Source organism: Ambystoma mexicanum, chromosome 2p (genome assembly GCF_040938575.1).
Source record: "Ambystoma mexicanum isolate Mex_15411 chromosome 2p, UKY_AmexF1_1, whole genome shotgun sequence".
NCBI classification, from domain to species: Eukaryota; Metazoa; Chordata; class Amphibia; order Caudata; family Ambystomatidae; genus Ambystoma; species Ambystoma mexicanum.
Window position 1 is genome coordinate 670,863,003 of NC_090923.1, and position 14,014 is coordinate 670,877,016.

A 14,014-nucleotide genomic window follows, 5' to 3' on the forward strand; every position below is an offset into this window, starting at 1 on the left:
GGGAGGGGCTACAAAATGTAATTCGGAAAAAATAAGTCAAGTCAACTTGTTCCTCGGAGCCATCAAGTACTAGCATACCCTCCGTTTTGCTCAAATCCAGTATCAGTTCTCGAAACTATGGTTTTACACAACATCTTGAAGGACTTCTTCCAATTTACAGTGGTCCCTTAAACCATTCGTAATCTTACTGGTATCAAACATCCGGATGAACAATCCAGTGCAAACTGTACACATTTTTTTTTTATTTTATTTTTTTAAATCCCACAACTTATTGCTGACTCGTTGGTCACTCCTGTTTTTTCTTTTGTATGTATTCATTTTTAGCCCAAAAGCTGCTTCTAGTGGTATTTCTGAACACTATCGGTCATGCCCCTTGCCGCACATAAATGTGCACATGAGCAGACAAGAAATCACTGGTGTGCATGTGTGGGGGTTGAGGCGTCATGTCTAGAGTGGCAGGTGAGTAGATAAGTTTAATTGTATTAGTCAGTGGGGAGTTAAGGGGGAATTTGTGGGGCAGAAAAGGGGGAGCAGTGGAGCCAAGAGGGCCTTCTAGAGTGAATCCCACCTTAACCGCCCCTCCATTCAAAGTATCCCCAAGTCACACATGTGTCAGTTGGTACGGGCATAGCAATTGGCTGATAATTGGTATGGTGCCCTTCAAATTGTCATGCCGCATTCTATGGCTGCACAAAAATCAACTGAGGAAAAAAAAAAAACACCAAAAAAAAAAAAAGTCTTCATGTGCACCCTTCAAAACGTGAAGTCACCACAAGCAACCTTATTTTACGTGAATTGCAGAGAAAGAAAAAGTATATTTGTGCCAGCATCCAGTCTACTTCTGGACGTTTTAGCTCAAAACATGATCTTGTGTTGCAGCTTTCTTATATAAGGTTGCTGCTGTGGAATGCCACCATGAGCAAACCTATTATAAAGCAACAGCGCTGTACAATGGGATACAGTAATATGTATATCATAAAGCATGCACCTGGAAGGCCATGACAATGCAGGAACACGGTCTTGTTAATCCACAGCTGTGCTCCCTTGAAGCCAGATCTTTACATGACCCGACTATCTGCTCTATATTGTTCCTGGTTCTGCATGAACCGATGTACTGAGAGGTAGAAAAGTGTTGTCTTCATTCCGCTAGAGACTCCATATGGTGGAATGGCATGCCCCGACTCCTCCTACAGTTACCAACCTCCTTTGCCAGTGGTCAAGATTTAGACAGAAAATCTGGATTTCTCCCAAGGACGCCAATTAAGAGACAAACATGCACTAAAAGAAGCACTTACTGTACCTTGGTGGTCCACTCCATGACTACGGGGCCCAGTTGTGATGTCAAAATGGTAAACAGCATTCCGAGTGCTAGATAAGCATGTGCAAGACTGGAATTGGAGGTGTGGCAGGGGCAAGACTGGCATTGTACATGCGGCAAAGCGGGGGCATCATAAAGGAGGTTTTTCAAGGAAGAGGGTGGTGAAATACTATTCTGCAGTGTTCCCCATAACAATCTCTTAAGATGGATGGCCAGTACTTCCGGAGCTACACACACACACACAATACTCACCTACACGAAAAACAGGGATGTCTGCAGAGACAAGAAATGGGGGGCCGAGGGGGGGGAAGAGTTGGTCATCATGGGATGGAGCACAGGGTCATGCAAGTTCCAATTTAAGTAATCTTTTTGAATGTGCCGAAATACTATGTTGTCTGCATAAACTAGTTTGGGGAGGTAACCAAACCGCTAACACTCATTCCTTCCAACCCCCCCCCCCGCCCCCTACATAAGCAAAAAAAGGGCGTTTTTCACAGCTTAGCCAACATTTCACTTTTAGAGCCCCCCGGCCGGGACTAGACGATATATTTGTGTGGTGGGGTAGTGGGAAGGGGGGACGGGCAAAGCTGAGCAATTTACTTTCCATATACAGTGCAAAAAGCAAGTAACATGAATAAAGGTAAATTAAATGTTTATAATATTGCGAGAGCCAAGAGTCTTCTTCGACTCCTACTGCAAGACCAAAGCCCAGTGGGCTAGTCAAAGAAGAAATTGCTTAAAAGGACACTGCTCTCAGGCAGACCGCACTACATGGACCCCAAAGCTATAGTAGGGTCTACCACATGCCCTCCCTCACCTCTCCCTGCTCTATTACAGTTCCAGAGCCACACAATGCCTGCAAGCAACATTTCTAGCTATAGTAGCTCCATACAGAAGCATTCTAAAGCGTAATCAATTTATCAGGTTCCAGCTGTAGAAGCAAAGGGAACACAAAATCTAGTGTGTGCCCAATCCCGCATTGAACCAAGTGGATAGAATGGCCCCACAATAACGCTGCCTTTGCGGCCAGGAATGTGAAAATGTATTATGACTCAAGCAACCATTCACAACAGCAAGAAGAGTCTTCGGGATCAGTTATGTCCGTTTACACTTTATTTCCAAATCACAGCGGTTGATCCTGAAGCACTGTAATCCGTGCTTTTTACACAGAAAAATATATACTTACACACATTTATTTCCAAATATTACAAAACAAGATAAATAAGATATAAAATTCTGTTGCTCCTGAATAAATAATTTTTACATATAAATAGAGTTATTACAAGTAAACATTGGCTTTTCAAACCAAGCATTGCGATTAGTAGTTTGAGTGCCACATTTCTCAGTATATAATCTCCCTCCCTCCCACCCCCACATCAGATAAACCAGGGAAGCTTTCCTTGATAGCACCTACAACCCCTTATGGGTGTCCCAAAAACTATTACGTAAAATAGACATTTATATTTTTTTCCAAACAGTGTCACATGGCATCACCCCCTGAAAAACATCTGCTGCACTCCACCTTGCAGCGGAATGTAAAGAGGAATCTAGCAGGCTTGAATTGGCATAAAAAAAAAGGCCATTCCCATCGTGGAGAGGTCGAGTTTCACTCTTCCTGCATCCCCAAACGTCCCCCACAAAAGAAAGGGGTGGGGCCCTGGAGCCAAAAGAGAAGTGGGGGACTGACAACTAAGGCACTGAAGAAATAAGGCACAGATCGGAGGCCTTTCTTCCCTCCCACTTGTCGTTTATGTAGGGCTACAGTTAAACCAGCATTTTTCTTTTTTGTTTATTAAGGCAAGATACGGCTAAGAGTGGAGAGGGGCTGTTGCACATGTGTGAAGATAAAGGCCACTGAAATAGTTTCCCCAGCCTTGCATTCACCACTCCGATCACATGAAATTGTAAACGACTATACTAGGATATATGTACATTGTGGATTTTTCAGCTGGGAGAGCTCCCACACACTTGGGAAAAGGGTCCAGCCCCTTATTTCCCGAGTGTGTAGAGGGCGACACCCTTTACTGATCTTGATAAATGCTACTCATGTTGTTGTCTAGCTATACACAACTCTGGTGCAACTCATCTTTCGCTCACGTCACAAGTCTGAAAGGGAAACGCTGCTTTTGCCTACCCCAAAAAGCAGGCTGGCTCATTCCTGAGCCTCAATTAAGTCGACACCAAAAAACATGCAACTGTGTCGGAATTAGGAGAAGACCATGTTACTAAATTGTCCGTATTGTTCACGATCCACCACAATGCCATTTCTATGAAGGCCTGCCCTTTAATTTCAGTCGTTTCTACAGAAAAATAAAAAAAAAAAAAAGACAGCGTACAAGGGGTTTCATCAGCCAGCCATTTTGAGTTCAGTGTTAAGAGTGACACGTCAACATTTGCTGTTCTCCGAAGCAAACTCCATGGCAGGTCTGTTAAGATCAGCTACACTGAACCAGGAATCCTGGTACATTTTAAATAAAGCACACCATCCTTGCCGTGTCAATGATCAAAAATACGGTAGACAAGCTATCTGCACTACATGCCCGAGAAGCCCTTTTTGCGTATCGTCTGAACAGATCGATTCCTGGCAATGAAATGCTGAGGAGTCATACCCTCAAAAAGGTGACTTCTCATCAACCCATCACAGACACCCAAGGTTGGGTCTCAAGAAAGCAGAGGATTATAATTGGGGGAATCTGCAGGTGGTAGCCAAGAAATAAGTAGGGGCCATTTAGTACACACAAAAAAGAAAAACATTCACGAATATCGGAACAATCCGAATTTCAGTTATCTTCTATTATACATAAACACTATATAAATATTTGATATCATTTGGTGTGCAAATTCAAGATTGGTAGGGTCCGTCTGCATTTCATCAGATACTCCTTAATCTTGGCTCCTGAAAACTGCACCAATAACGTTTATTCGGGTGGGGGTCGGGAAGGTTGGGAGATCACAGTTGTGGTGGTCTTTTTCAGATCTTCACATTTGGATGTTCGACCAGTCAGGCAGTTAGGAGGGCAACGGTCAATGACAAATAGACAAGGCGACTAGGTGTGGGAATGGGACACTTTCAATAAGAAATATTCTCAAAACAGGTTTCACTGAGTTTTCTGTTGTGCAAAATAGTTTGTCTTTTGTGTTCAAATAAATAGATGCCAGTCTTTAAGGCGAGGTCTTTGGCGGTTACTGGTCTGACACAGACAGGCGGTTAAAGATTGGGAGGCGCTTGGCGCTAGGAGCATAGCTACTGCCAGTAAGCTCAAAAACGGGAGACTCTGAGCCACTGAGGCTACTGGAGCTGCTGTAGCAATCCGGGTCAGACAGGGAATTTGAGGAGGGGGTCCGGGCGAGTCCCTGCGGGCCAAAGAAGTGATGACTCTGTGGTGGGCTTGGCAGAACACTCGGGGTGCTGACCGGGGGCACAGCCCGTCCACAGCGGCAGGAGCAGCAGGTGGATTCGGTCAAAGAGGTGAGGTGCCTGGGAGGGTCCGCATTCAATCTCAGGCTGCTGCCGTGGCTCCGCGGCTCCACCAAGGTGGGCGAGAACAGGTCAGTGGGTGGCGGGGACACAGAGGAGGCACGAGCAAAGGAGTTTGGGTCAGGAATGCCTGGTGGGGGCGAGCTCCTTCTACCTGGCACCCCAGAGTAGCTCAGGCTCTGACGGAGCTGATGAGGGGGATCTGCTGCCCATGACTGGGGGCTTCCTATTTCCTGCGGGTAATGTATGAAGTTGCAGCGTGGCCCGTATGGGCAGTCCCCATAGAGATAGTACTTATGGCAAAGCTCCGTCTTGTACTTGGGGTGGCGATTCATCACTCGCAGCTCCTCTAGCCCGTGGGCAAACTGGCACTTGGCTCCATACTTGCACTTGCCTGTGTCTGTGAAAGTGCGGCACAGTTCTGTTTTGTATCGGTTGGAGAGGACTGGCATAGCTGGCTTCAGTGGTGGGAAGCCAGGAGGTGGCGGCACCAATGTCTTCTCCATCCCGTAGGCGCTCAGGGCACTTTCTGTCAAGCTCATTGAACGGTCCGCCCGAAAAGGGTTACGGATTATAGAGTCCACTTTGTTGCTCATCTTTAGCTCAGTCTCTGGGCTCCAATGGCTGCTCAGCGGCCAGAGGGAATCACTGAGCTGATGTGCACTGCCACATTTGGATGGCGAAGGGTTGGTAGCACAGGTTGAATGCCGACGCTGATAGTTTGTATTGCTCCGCTCCGTGATTAATTCTGGTTCGTCCATATTCAGGTTCCTCAGGTTCTGGGGAGAAAAAAAAAAATCCTTAAGCAAATTATATACATGCATAAGTATTTCAAACCTGGCTGCCACACAAGAGCCGACAAGACATTTTCATGTGGCGCAAATCCTGGCCGTGACTGATTTAGGACCCCTGGTCTAGCGGGCCACCAGGGCCAGTTGCCAAAAGTACAGAGGCTGGCTGCATGAATACCAAAGGCTGCTACAATGAAGGGAATTAGAAATAAGGCATCAAGGTCAGTACAGGTCCATGGTGGAGGATTCGAAGATGTGGGAGCAGTAACAGCAACGGTCAGACCCACAAAAAGAGCGTAATCCTGTGAAGGATTAAGCCTACCAGAGTAAATCAAAGCACAGCCGAAAAAGACACGTAAACACGTCACGTGTGCGGGTTTCGCAACACTTACAAAGCCATGGTGCCAACCACAAATTAATTAATCTGTGAACTACCACTATGTGGCGTAGTCAAGCAGAGGGCTCGAGCAGTCTGTGGTGCAGCGCGTTTGCCCCCCCCCCGTACCCCTCGCCCGCCCACTTTCCGCTCAACACTGACTCAACAGCCCTGCAAGTCAGTGCGCGCATAACATGAATTCAGCAGATGCATCAAAGCAACGCCCAAATACAACCTCTCGTATTAGCACCCCACCCGCCCTGATATTTGTATAGGCCGTTTCCTAGCTTCAGTCGCTCACTGTCGGCCTCTGGTGGCGGGGGCTGATCGATAAGCAGAACGGAACCGCTCCACATTAACAACCCGGACCCCTCCACCCATAAAGCAATACCTCACGGGGACGGGGGCCCCGCTGTTGCATCAAAGAATAAAATACATTAAAAAAAAAGTTCAGAGAAAACTAAAAGTTGTTAACGAGTAATATTGAAACCGGTTTAGGAACGAGCGGGGGGGGGGGCAGGGTACGTGAAATGATAAGTGCGCGACAAGTAATGTGAGGGAGGGAGAACAGCAGAGCCGAGGAAGGGCACGAATTGACGACACTGCACAGAACATTGATGAGAGTAAAAAAGCCAGAAAGAGGCGAAACCGTCTGAACGGAGCCATACGGCGGCCCACTCACATTTCACAGGTTCCTGCTACTCACTTTCGAGAGCCGTTCCGGGGCCACATCTCAACGGCCGCGAGCGTAAAAACCCGCCTATTCACTGTCGTACATCATCAGCAAAATATAGGAATATGAAATATATTTCGCCAGATTGTCGTCAGTCCTCAACAACCAAGGAAGGCGAGGGGAGGGGGGTTAAAGTTCACATTTAAACTCAACAGCTAACTAAACACCACCAGTAGGGGGCGCTGTGCGTCCCAGGAAACAGGCGGCGCTTCCCTCCTATTCGGCCGGTGGCTCTCGTCAGGGCGGCCACCCCCGACCTCCGTCCTCGGGACGCCTCTCCGCGCACAAGACTCGAAAAACAAAGCCGACTGGAGACTTTGGCGTCGGTTTTGCTACAGGGCAACAATGGATTCCGTGCTGCTCGCTTTCCTTGGCTAAACATGCGGAAGTTCACAGACATACGTGGCAGTAAGGCGGCCTTCGGGCTTCACGCAGCTCATCTCGTCACCAGGTTAAAAAAAGTTTTACAACCGTGCTTTCGCGATTTCCATAACCCAGCAACTGTTAACCGAACAAGGCGACTCTTACCTCCAAGAGGGAGTTTATATCCAGCATGATGGAGGACATGGCGACTTTGCGGGGGGCGCAGGTCAGGGCTCGGCGTGCCTGTCTCTCCAAGGGCTCTTGCTATCCCGCCTTGGAGCCTGTAAGCCAGCACACAAGCTGGAGTCGAGAAAGCGCGCACAGCTTAAATAGAATCCGCGTAGAGGGGCGGGGAGGCCGGGAGGGTGCGGGCCTTCCCGCCCCTTCCTTCATGCGCGGGTGAGGTCATCGCAGAGATGTACGGTAAGCGGCGCAGGGAGGCTGCCAGCGCTCACAACAGAGCGACGAAAACATGCGGGAGGCGGGGGCGGCCGGGGGCAGCAGAAACGGGAGTGAGAGTTGGCAAAAAGAAGCCCGAGGCAGGCACTAGAAGGGAAGAGGGCTGGGAGAGAAGTAACTGAAAGAAGTGGCAATCAGTCACCGACCGTAGAGAAAGGAAGTCCGACAGAGCGGGGTGGGTCACGCCAGAGAGGAGGTGGGAGGTTCAGACAAGAGGGTGCTTAGATAGAAAGAGGCAGCATAGAGAGGAATTAATTAAGACGCAGAGAAGAAATAGAAAGAAGCACCACCCAGTCTTTGTAGAGAGAGGGAGGCCAACACATGTGCTGAGCTGTCTGCCACCAGAGAGAAGGAAAGGGGCGAAGCATAGGTGACAGTGCACACAAATACATAGGCACCGGTGTGCGCGGAGCAGTGGAGGGAGTTGTGTGCCATAATGGAACCAGTGGTGACATTAATGGTTAGGGTAAAGGGGATCACGTAGCAACGGGACAAACGAGATTATGGGTACGTGTCATAAAATAGATACATGCCAGAGTGAGGGCAACGCGAGGTAGTAGAGGCAATGGAGAGAGAGAAATAAGGGCCAATAGTAAGACATGGTGGCTGGGGCACAGAGAGGAAAAACAGGAGATATGGTTAGAGCCAACGAGGGCGAGGGCACGGTGCAGACACTAGGGGGAAAGGGATAGTGGGGACACAGGAATACTATAGAGAGGAGGGAGACAATTAGGAATATAATGCGACAGGGGCGGGGGGTTAATGATGGGAGACAATGGGGAAGGTGGGATAGAGGGAAGAGTGTTGGGCATAGGGATAAATGGAACAATGGGTGTTGTGTGGCAGAGTGGAGTCAATGGTAGAATAAGGACCAAAGTGGGGCGCAGGAGGAAATGGGGCTCCCAAGGTAGACAACAATGGGGGTTAAGGAAGCCAGTGGGCCCTCTAGAAATGTAGAATGCAATGTGGAAGAGTAGAGGTGGAAAAAGAGTGAACAAGGCTACAGAAGACAGTTGGAAAGCAGGATACAGGGTAGGAAATTGGGGGTGAGGGGCTGAGGTCAAAGGTAGCAGATCCGAAGGATGATCATGCAGAAGCAAGACATCCTTGAAGAACGGAAGAAGAGGGTCTAGGTTCAGATGTAGGTTTTTTCATACAAAGAAAGATGCAGTAAGGATGGGTGCTCCAAGGGCAGTACTGTATTACAGAAACCATTTATACCAATTATATTTGCTTGTCAATCACAAACATCTGCATTGGTCAATGATGTGGTTTAGTAGATAACTCACGAATAAGGACACATTTGTTTTGTACGTAATAAATAGTAACGGGAATCTATGGAGAGCGAATAGTATAAAAATCAAAATACTCAGTGTCCCACTTATTTCATTTTGGATTTCCAAAGCCATGCTTTCAGCATCTTCCTACATTTTAGGACACCAGGATTTTTAGTAATTCCACCAGTAACATATTTCAGAACTGAACAGTAGCACCTGAGAAAGATCTTTTAGCAGATGATGTACGCTTAAATGTATGTACTTCAAGAAGTAAAGAGTCCCGACTGCGAAGACCGCTTTGTACTCCAGAGATTTTTAGTTTCGCAGCCATATATGTGGTTGTCTGAAAATGAATCTCTCTACAAGTTATGCATAGCAATTTAAAAATCACCCTAGCCTCTAAAGATAGCCAATGGAGTTAGTACAGAATTAGACGAATGTGGTGGAGATATTCTGACTTCCTTAATTAACCATACAGCTGCATGAAGTGCCGCTTTTAGAGGTGCTAATAATATCTGTGAAATTCTAATTAAAATAGAATTGTCAATATGAATTCTGGACAATACCAGAGATTGGACTATAGTTCTAAAATGATCAATCGAAACCTAGCTCTTCAGTCTTTAGCGTAAAACGTTGACAATTGGTAGCCTTAACCAGCATATGAGTAGCAAACTAACGTTTTTCATCAATATATAAAAACTTAAAGATTTGGCTACAGAGGTAGGGTCTTTTAACAATCCAACTACCCTAGATTTACTAAACCAGCTAGGGAGTAATGTTTGATTTGAGGTGTTGGTAAATAAGAGACATGCTGTCTTTGAAGAATTTCGCTTTAGAAAATGCGGGGACGTCCTATCTACCTATCTAGCTATATTTTCTTATATTGCGCCACAATCCCAAAGGCCTCAGGGCGCTCACATGACAGACAACGGAAAACAATAATAGGAGAGGCAGAAGGAAGTCGTTGAGGTGGGGATTATGTGGTTAGATTAATCTATCCCCCTGTCAAACAGTAGCGATTTGAGTTGTTCATGAATCCAGAATTCATTCTCAGTTAAACAATTAAGTAACTGTTGCAGGTCATGCGAAGATGACATTTTATAATTTACCTGCATTTTAATATATATGGTTCTTGTGTGAGGTGCTGAGACAGGCCTAAGAAGAACGTTTGGTAAAGTTGACTTTGTCTGGGGAGATTAGTGAAAAGATGTCACTCATGTACAATGTGGTCACAATTAGCCGATTATGTATATACAATTATAGAGTTGTACCTATCAACTACTAAGGGGATACATTCCATTGAGGTGTTCCAATTGACACCTGAGGGACTAGAGCCTACCTCGAAATGTCTGTCACTTGGAACCCCTACGTGAATATATCTCTTAGTTGTTGGCTAGCTATCTGTACTTTTTAAACAGAGCAACGAACCAGACAGATCGTTGCAGAATGGCAACAGCCCAGGCACCATAATGAGAAACTTCAACTAAGGGGTGATAAAACAGACACACAGTTTGGGGATTACAATTGCGTGTACACAGAGAAGAGGTTACAAATGAGAGGCCAGGTTTCTGGGTTTATAAAAGAGAAGCAACAATTCAGGGATGATACATGATAACACAGTTCCAGAGTATATAAATCAATACAAGAGCACATATGCCAAGTGAAGGAGGTACTAGAAATGAGTAGTAAGCCATCTTCCCCGTGATTGGTATTGTCAGATCAGACTAAGATGCCCTCACTCCTTCATTCGCTCCCAAATTTAGCATATCATTTCCCTCTGATCTGTAATGACGAAGGTACAGCTGGATGCACAAAGATTTTGTGAATATTTAAACCCTGTCTGTGGGCAGACTAAAACGAGTTTATTTACTAGATATTTATAAGGAGCTTGTACAACAAGACAGTGTCTCAAAGCGCCACAAGGGAACAGAACAAATAAACAATGAAATTGGCAATGAATAAATAGAAACGGACAGCCGTACTACTAGGCCTTGTGACATTTGGAGTGTACAATTGCAGTGAAAGAAAAAAGGGCAAAAAAAAGGGGGGGGGGGTGGAGTGGGGATAAGTGCTATTAGTGTCTGCAACAGGGAAGAAGTGCCAGAGGTGCCTGTTGGGGAGGCAACAGGTAAGTGCATGGGCGGAGACATCCCAGGCGGAGAGGACGGTCTACCGTCCAACAGGTAAGTGCAGAGCGGAGGCAAACCACCCGATAGGCGGGTGTTGGCCTAGAGGGCAATGCAGGGAGAGTGCTGGGGGTGCCAATCTCAGCGACAGAGGGGATGGTTAGCATGGGAGCGGGAGAGTGAAGGAGGAGCAGAAGAGAACCGTTGTGAGTTGTTTGCAGAACTTGAGGTGGTCCGGTTCAAGACGGCGAGAGAGAGGAAGGCTGTTCCATAGAAGGGAGCCAGCTGAGGAGAGAGATCTGCCACCAGCTCCCTGCTTGGAGAAGCGTTTCATCAGCAGAGAGTTGGAGCCAGAAGATCGAAGGTATCTGGTAGGAGAGTATTTAGTGAGAGAGAGTTGCAGGTAGTGTGGTGTCAGGCCCCAGACAGCCTTGTGGATGATACAAAGGGTCTTCAATTTGATACTTTCAGCATCAGGGAGCCAGTGGAGAGATTTTAAAGCTGAGAGATACAGTGACAGGGCTTGAGGCCAAGGATAAGTCTCGCAGCCCTATTCTAGATTAGTTGAAGAGGACAGAGCGAAGAAAGGGGCAGATTGAGGAAGAGGCTGTTAGAGTAGTCTAACCTAGAGAGGACCAGAGCCCTAGAGACATTGATCTTCTGGGGGAAGATGAGGAAAAGGAAGTTTAGGAAAGGGAAAATGCTCCTAAGGAGTTGAAGTTGAAAGTGGGCCTTCTTGGCAAGGTCCAAGATGTGAGGAGTAAAGGATAGGGAGTAGACAAAGATGACCCCATGGTTTCTGGCCTCACTGGAAGGTGAGGGTGCTGAGCCCATAGCGAACGGGGAGCAGGTTTCCTGATAGGAAGGATCTCTGTCTTTCTGGCATTAAGACAGAGATCGTTGGAGGTGCACCAAGACTGAATAGCAGAGAAGCAGTCAGGGATGATAGATGAGGAAGAGGGGAGCTTGAAGAAGAGTTGTGTGTCATCTGCATAACACTGGAAATGAGGAGAGAAGGCCGTGATCAGGTGTTCAATAGGTGCGCCTGAGCACCTTAAGTTCCGGAAACCCCTCAAGACCATCCTCTTCTCTTCCTCCTTCTCTCGTCATTTCCCGGCTAACCTGCATTCTTTTCTCTCCATCCTCCTTCCCCTCCCTAACTCTGTTCAGTTTTTGCTGACTGGTTGCCTGGTTCACATTCAGAGCTTTACAGGTCCCAGGCTCCCCCGCCAGTCTTTGCACTTGCCTCCGGGCTGCTGCATGTTGTTCAGCTTTACTACACTTTATCAGTTTATGCTCCATGAGCAGGGCAACCTCTCTGCACTTAACCCAGAGCCCTGCTGGACTGGACGTGTTTGTTTCCACCCACCCCTCACCTTTCGTCTGTAGGCATGCATGACCAGAATGTACTAGGACTAGTTAAGTTTGTCTGTCCTGTTGCCGCCCCCCGCCCCAATATTTCCTGCACTTGCACTAGGAGAAATGCCGTCGGGCCTAGTATGCTAGTTTTTTCTGTTAAAGCATTTGGAAATTTTAATGCCTAAGAATGTTTACTGTATTCCCTTGCTGCCTTCCCCGCTTGAAGCACTCCACCTGTGTGTAAGCGCTGTATAAATAAATAAAAAAAAAACATTACAAGGTAGAGGGAAGAGCGGTCAGTGAGGAAGGAGGTCAACCAATCCAGTGGCAGGTCTGAGATACCAAGAGTCTTGGAGACGCTTAATAAGGATAGAATGGTTGACCGTTTCAAAAGTGGAAGAGAGGTCAAGGAGAATGAGAACAACAAGAAAGTTAGTCAAGATTTGTGAGCAGTTCTTCATGGGTGTCCAGGAGAGCTCTGTCTGTGCCTCTGGATGCTCAGAATCCAGATTGATGGTCATGTAAACGACCAACAAGCTCAGTGTGTTGGGTCATTTGGGGGATGCCCAACTTCTCCAGAAGTTTCCCAAGGAAGGGTGTAGTAGAGATAGGGGGGTAGTTGGCCTGACACAAGGGTTGGCTTAAGGCTTTTTTAGGATGGGTACACAAGGGATTGCTTGGGAGAAGAGGGGAAAGAGCCAGTTGGCAGTGCTGGTGGAGGCTCAGTCAGGGGGCTGAGAGGTCCCCAAATGAGAAGGGAGGAGAGAGTGATCAGACCAGGAGAGCGGGGTAGTGAGAGGGTTGGAGACTGGCAGATCAGCAGGGATGAAGGCATCAAGAGTGTGTCTGGCAGAGTGAGTAAGGCCGGAGGGGAGAATATTAAGGGAGAGAGAGGCACAGAGATCACAGAAGAGAAAAGAGGCAGACATAGTGGGGTCAAGGTGGATGTTGAAGTCTCCAAGGAGGAGGAGATTAGAAGTAGATGTTACAAGAGAGGAGGTGAAGTCAGCCCATTCTGAAAGGAAGACAGACACCGGGCCAGGGGGCCCGTAGATAGTGGCATGAGTGAGAGAGAGTCGGAGAGACACCAAGCTTGCAGACAAGACTTTCAAAGGAGGTTTAGGGCTGGGCGGGTATGAGAGAGGTAGGGACCCACTCAGGGAAGATCAGTGCTACTCCACCACCAGGTCGATTGGGCGAGGCTTGTAGAGGATCTTGTAGCCATCAGGGAGAAGGGAGTCAAAAGCAGTGACTGAGCCAGACTTGAACCACGTATTGGTGAGAGTGAGGACGTTGATATCAAAGTCTTCAAGACAGAGGCAGATGTCAGAAGAATATTTAACAGCAGTTCGAGCGTTCAGGGTGGCTAAGTGTAGCCGGTCGCCACCTGTGATGGTTTTGCGAGGAGGGGTGTAGGTAGGCGGTACACCAGTTAGAAGTGGTGAAGCAGGTGCAGAGAGAGAGAGAGAGAGAGAGAGGAAGGAGGTGTAGCAGGAGAAGGTAGGTCGAAGAGAAGATGATTTGGTTGAGGACCCTGGGCCACAACAGTGCCATTGTGATAGACATTAATGATGCACTTAGAGAATGAGAAATATGCCAAAAGTACTTCGCATCTAGTGCCGCCATTGATGGGTGAGGAGGTAGAGATCAGATGGGAGGTCCATAGGTCTGGAGAGGGGACAGAGAAGAGGAAAACAGTGAAAGTCTGTCTGGAAGTAGCACTAACATAGCAAT

At 47.3% G+C, this 14,014-nt stretch overlaps 1 protein-coding gene across 1 annotated transcript; it reads right to left on the reverse strand.

Annotated features, from left to right (window-relative positions):
- Positions 1-2,409: 2,409 nt before the first annotated feature.
- ZFP36 (ZFP36 ring finger protein) lies at positions 2,410-7,381 on the reverse strand. Its single transcript, XM_069644248.1, has 2 exons — positions 7,225-7,381; positions 2,410-5,575 (listed from the first exon to the last, which is right to left on the reverse strand). The coding sequence occupies exons 1-2, from the start codon at positions 7,261-7,263 to the stop codon at positions 4,502-4,504; spliced, it is 1,113 nt and encodes a 370-aa protein (XP_069500349.1). The 5' UTR covers positions 7,264-7,381; the 3' UTR covers positions 2,410-4,501.
- Between the last annotated feature and the right edge of the window lie 6,633 nt (positions 7,382-14,014).